This window comes from Tupaia chinensis, unplaced genomic scaffold, assembly GCF_000334495.1.
Source record: "Tupaia chinensis unplaced genomic scaffold, TupChi_1.0 Scaffold000042_2, whole genome shotgun sequence".
NCBI lineage: Eukaryota > Metazoa > Chordata > Mammalia > Scandentia > Tupaiidae > Tupaia > Tupaia belangeri.
The window spans coordinates 1,287,799-1,293,401 of record NW_006159498.1 but is presented as its reverse complement, the minus strand read 5'-3'; the positions used below and the strand labels follow the sequence as shown (position 1 = coordinate 1,293,401).

Sequence of the window (5,603 nt, the reverse complement as noted above, 5' to 3'; positions counted from 1 at the left end):
TGCATGCATGCCCAAGATCCCAAGAGGAGAATGAAGGGATTGCGGCTTGGCCATCCCCCTGGGGGTGTGTGTGTGATTTCTCCTTTCTGTCTGTCTCTCTCTGTCTGATTGGAGCGTGCATACACCCTATAGCAGGGAAAAAAATAAAAAACAACTCTCCAAAAAAAAAATCACTTCCTGTTACATCTTTTCAATTGCAGCATTATATGTATATTATTGTATGGCTTACAAAATTTCTCATCTATGAAATTTGAAATAATCCTGAAGGGCCAGCCCCATGGCCTAGTCTAGGTTAAGAGAGCTGGATCCCAGAAAGTCGACTATGTGGTTCAAATCCTATTTTACTGGATCCAAATAAGGGCCGTACACTGCATTTATTGGTGTATCTCAAGTGGCTTCAAAAACACGCCAGGCACATGTACAGGCGGGATCAACACCCTGGCGTGAAGGGGAAGTGGCGGGGATTGCAGCGTGAGCACCCCATGGGAGACGTTGCCCCTTCTACCTGTTTCTGGTGAGCGTACGTGAGACCTCTGGCAAATACAACTTTTTAACAAATTCTATGGAGGGGCCGGCAGGTGGTGTTTTGGTGATTAAGGCACTGGACTCCCACATGGCCGATGTGGTTCGAGTCCTGGACCTGGCAGCTTGCTCTCTCCCTTTCCTTTTTTCTCTTTCTCTATCTCTTTCTGGTAAGCACACCTGCTTTATAGCAAATTCAATAATAATAATAAAATTATATAATTCTTTTAAAAAATTATATGGAAAATGTCAGCATATGGAAAATGACCTTACTGTACGCCTTACCCAGCTCTGGGGCCAGCATTGGAAGCAAATCTCAGGAACCATACCATCTTATCCTCAGGTATGTCTGTTTAGGGGCTGGCAGGTGGCGTGGTGGTTAGTGCTCTGGGCTCCCACATGGCCAATCGCAGTTTGAGTCCCAGAACTGGTAGCGTGCTTTCTCTCTCTCGTGTCTCTCTGATCAAATTAAGAATAATAATTGGGGCTGGTGGGTGGTGTGGTGGTTGAGTCACTGAACTACCACACGGTCAACTGCAGTTCAAGTCCTAGACCTGGCAGCTTGCTTTCTCATTTTACTTCCCTCTCTCTCTGGTGAAACTTAAAAAAAAAAAAAAAAATTAAGTTAAATAATTATTTTTTAAAATAATAAAAAGTAAATAATTCTTTTAAGAATAATAAATAAATCTTTGAAAAAAGTATGTCAGTGGGGCTGGCAGGTGGCGTGGTGGTTAAAAGTGCTGGGCTCCCACATGGCTGACCTTGGTTCGAGTCCCAGACCTGGCAGCTTGCTTTCTCACTCTATTCCTCTATGGCAAAATAAAAATAAATAAATGGATAAAAATAAATTAAAGAAAAAATTTTAAAAAAGTATGTCAGTTTATGTGACTCCAGAGTATCAGGACCATTAAAAGCACAAGCACATGCGGTTACCAAACCCAAAACAGCACTCGTACCCTCGGCAGGGTAGGCAGCGCGCGGCTCTCCCACCGAGTGGATGGCTTGTTTGGTGAACGGCTGCCCGCTTGCGCGATTGAAAGACACCGCTTTACAGAATCCACGGAAGAGCCCTCTGTTGCCTTTACTGGCATCTCTCAAGTTTGTGGGCTTTAAGAATTATTTGATTTGATTCATTATTATTTTTTAAACTTGCTATAGGACATATGAGAGAGAGAGAGACGGAAAGTGAGAAAGCAGGCTGCCAGGTCCAAGACTTGAACCGCTGTTAGCTATGTGGGAGTCTAGCACCTCAAAACACCATGCCACTTGCCGGCCCCAAGATTTTTTTTTAATGTGCCATAGGACATGTGCACTTGCCAGAGAGACAGAGAGGGAGAGAGAACATGAGAAAGCACCCTCCAGGAGGGACGGCCGTGCCACGATCCCCTCTCCAGTCTCCTGCTGGACTTGCATGTACACACCTAACGCTGGGTTTTAAAGCTGCCAGGTCTGGGACTCAAACCAGTCAGCCACGTGGGACCCAGCTGCTTTCACTACCACGCCACCAAACTGGCCTCATCTCAGATTTCTTTTCAACCTGTTTTTCCTCTTTTTTTTTTGGAGAGGTTTTCGCTATAGGGCGCGTGCGCTTGCCAGACAGACAGAGAGACATAGAGACAGAAAGTGAGAAATCACCCCCCAGGGGGGATGGTCACGCCGCAATCCCTTCTCCTCCATTCTCCTCTCGGGATCTTGGGCACGCACGCACACGCGCCCGGCGTGAGATTTAAGCCACCGGGTCCGAGACACGAACCGCGGTCGACTACGTGGGAGTCCAGCAACATAGCCATTACGCTAACTGCTGGTTCCCTCCTCTTCTTTTTTGAGGTTCGTTGATGACACCACCCTCGAACCTGGTGGTGTGTGCTCTGCTTGCTTCTTTGGGAGCTTCAGTCTCCCAGGGCAGCCACAGAGTGAGACCCAGTCTAGAGCCAGCCCAGGCGACTACAGGCTGTGAGCCGGGGACAGTGTACAGTGCCAGGCAGAGTTCCAGGGGCTGGTTATTCACAGCCAGGGGCTCCCGTTTCTGGATCCTCTTGCCTCAGCCTTCCAGCTGGAACTACAAGCTCTGAGCGCTGGAGTGGCTTGTTACACAGCAGCAGTTGACTGACACAGGTGGAAAGAGGTCCCTGAAGGGAAGATAAAAGGGGGCTGGAATGACAGCCCCTGAGAGCATCCCAGGGTGGGATGGCCTTTTAGATGTGTGTATTATGTGTATATATATATATTTGCTATAGAGGACGTGTGCTTGCCAGAAAGACAGAGACAAAGCGAGAAATCACCCTCTGGGAGAAGGCCACACTGCAATCCCTTCTCTTCCATTCTCCTCTCGGGATTTGGGGTGGACACACACATACACCTGGCGTGTTTGAAGCCTCTAGGTCTGGACCCAAACCGTGGCCGGCCATGTAGGAGTCCAGCAACACAACCTCTATGCCATCTGCTGGTCTTGCCATGGCTTTTTAAGAGAGAGGACTCTTTCACTGTTAGTTGATCCTGAAATCTCAGGGAGGCAGTGAAGGTCCTTCCCCACTTTCCAGATGAAGTTGTCTGGCTGAAGGCAAGCGGCGAGCTTGACTAGGCCGAGTCCGACTGCTGGGCCAGCCCTCCCTAGCTGTGCTGCTCCGCGGGCCCCACTCTGAGGGCTGCCACCACAGCAGTGCACAGGGCTCAGCCCGACGGCCAACTTCCGCCTGGCAGGAGAAGGAGGGTGGAGAGGGCCACGGGAGCACCTGGCCCAATCCTGACTGGACCTAAGGCTTGGCAAGGCTTAGTTGCCGCCCTATCCTTGTCATATGGTCACTTGGAGTCCTCCCAGACCTAAACACACAACTCTCAACCACCTCAGAGCGGATCCCCGCCATCAGCAACTCGGGGCGGCCCAGTGCTGTAGGGCGCAGCCCCATCTAGGCGCCCACACTGCCTGTGCCTCCAGGCTGACGAATCAGGAAGGCCGTAGCTGGGGTCAATAGGGTGTGGGGTGGAAGGTGCCATGGCGGTTCCGTCACTGGGCTCGGTGTACAACAGCAGCCCAGGACCTGGCTTCACCTCTCCCTCCAAGGTGACCTCGCCCTTCCCCCAACCATTAACTGATGGTGCACAGCCTGGCCCCGCCCCAGTGCACACCTGTTGCCCACCAGGTGGGGGCCACATGCATGAAGGACACGGGCCATGGCCCTATTTTTAGCCGCTTACGGCCAAGCCAAACATCATCATCAGGTGGTTTCTCAGCTGTGGGGACCTGTGCCAGGGCAGGAGGCACGCGCCACAGCCCCGTGGGAAAGCTACACAGCCGTGCCATTGTTCCAGGCCTGCCCCGCCCCGGGAGGGTCATGGCTCCCTGAGCCTTTAAAGCCCCAGGTGGGACAGCGCTGTCCGCGCAGGACCCTGAGCCCAGCAGCCCCTTCCAGAGAGCTCCCTTCATAACACGCTTTAAGCAGCAAAATTTAAAAAATAGCCGAGAATATTCCAGATTCTTAGCAGAATTCCTGCCATCTCTGTAGACATCTCAGGTGAGCACCAGGCTGCAGGGCACCCCCAGGAGTGGGGCAGGACGCAGTCCCTCCAACAGCGAGGCCTCGGTGTGGGTACCCTTCCCAGAGACAGGCCTTCTGGTGGGGGAGGAGTAGTCAGGGTCCACTACTGGGTGCTAGGTAGTAGGTCTTCTGGGCACTTGGCACAAGGGTCTCCAGGGTGTCCTGGCACCACCCACCACGACAGGGCTCCCGTGCCCTTGGCCTCCAAGAGCTCGCACCATGCTGGACTCCAGAAGGCCTGATTGATGCCTCCCTCCTGTGACTTGCATTCCCCCAGGATGGGGACTAGGAGGCTCATGGAGGCCCTGCTGGCCCTGGCCGGCCTGCTGCAGGTGGCACTATCCCTGAAAATCGCAGCCTTCAACATCCGGGCCTTTGGGGAGTCCAAGATGAACAACGTGACCCTCTCCAACTATATCACGCAGGTAAGCAGCGCCCGTCCCTGAGGGCGAGCAACCGGGGCTGGCTGTGGGGTCGGCCCTGTCGGGGGCCCGGAGAGCCTCCTCAGCCAGCCAGGGCAAGCAGGGCTGCACCTGCTGGCCAGGATCCAGTCCCTGCGGTGCCGTCGGTGGCTGCAGCAGGAGTCCGGGCAAAAGCGCCAGGCTGCAGCCAAGGGGGAGCACGGCCCCGACCACGGCAGAGGTCTGGGAGCAGCAGGGGCTGCAGGCCTGTCCGTCAAGGTCTCCACTCAGCGTGGCTGTGCTTCCCCCAGATCGTGAGTGACTACGACATCGCCCTCATCCAGGAGGTCAGAGACAGCCACCTGGTGGCTGTGGGAAAGCTGCTGGACAAGCTCAACCGGTGGGTGAGGCGTGGGCATCCTGGGATGTGACCACCCTGGGCAGTCTGCGGGTCCCCTCTGTGGCCCCGGATCAACTCTTGTTTCCTCCCTCCAGGGACGTACCAGACTCCTACCACTATGTGGTCAGCAGGCCGCTGGGCCCCAGCACGTACAAGGAGCGCTACCTCTTCCTGCACAGGTGAGGCGGGCTGGCCGAGCCCGCGGCCACAGGGAGACGTGGGAATCGGACCAGAGTCTGGACCTGAGGGGGCCAGCAGGTGGTCAGAAGGACCCAGGGAGCCCTTCCCTCACCTGGGAGGACCCCAAAGAGGGGGTAGCTACTTGTCTAACAGTGCAAGGGCCCCAGGTCCGGTCCAGGGGAGGGGGGTGGCGGTCTCCCACCTCTGGGCCCAGCAGGTCTGCAGTGTGAAACTCTGGCCTGGCTCCTGGTGCCCAGGACGCCCACCCACCCACGGCCAGTGGCCTTGGGGAGAGGAGGGATAAGGGAGCCAGGTGTGAAAGGGCAGCTCCCCAATCCCAAGCCACCTGTCCCCGCAGGCGAGACCAAGTGTCTGTGCTGGACAGCTACGACTACACCCGTGAGCACTGCAAGGACCACCCCTGCAGCAACCACACCTTCAGCCGGCCGCCCATTGTCGTCAAGTTCTCCTCCCCATGCACGCGTGAGTGCGGCTCGGGGGGACACTTGGCCCTGCCCTGCAGCACCCCATGGCTGTCCTGACGCCACCCTCCCCCTGGTGCTC

At 55.2% G+C, this 5,603-nt stretch overlaps 1 protein-coding gene across 1 annotated transcript in view; it reads left to right on the top strand.

Annotated features, from left to right (window-relative positions):
* Window positions 1-3,884: 3,884 nt before the first annotated feature.
* The window catches only part of DNASE1 (deoxyribonuclease 1), a 4,005-nt gene continuing 2,286 nt past the window's right edge, over window positions 3,885-5,603 (top strand). Inside the window, exons 1-5 of the mRNA XM_006140749.3 lie at window positions 3,885-4,034; window positions 4,336-4,483; window positions 4,771-4,859; window positions 4,955-5,038; window positions 5,398-5,522. Of these exons, the coding sequence (XP_006140811.1) occupies window positions 4,337-4,483; window positions 4,771-4,859; window positions 4,955-5,038; window positions 5,398-5,522 (445 nt within the window). The 5' untranslated portion in view covers window positions 3,885-4,034; window position 4,336. The remainder of the gene's footprint in view (window positions 4,035-4,335; window positions 4,484-4,770; window positions 4,860-4,954; window positions 5,039-5,397; window positions 5,523-5,603) is intronic.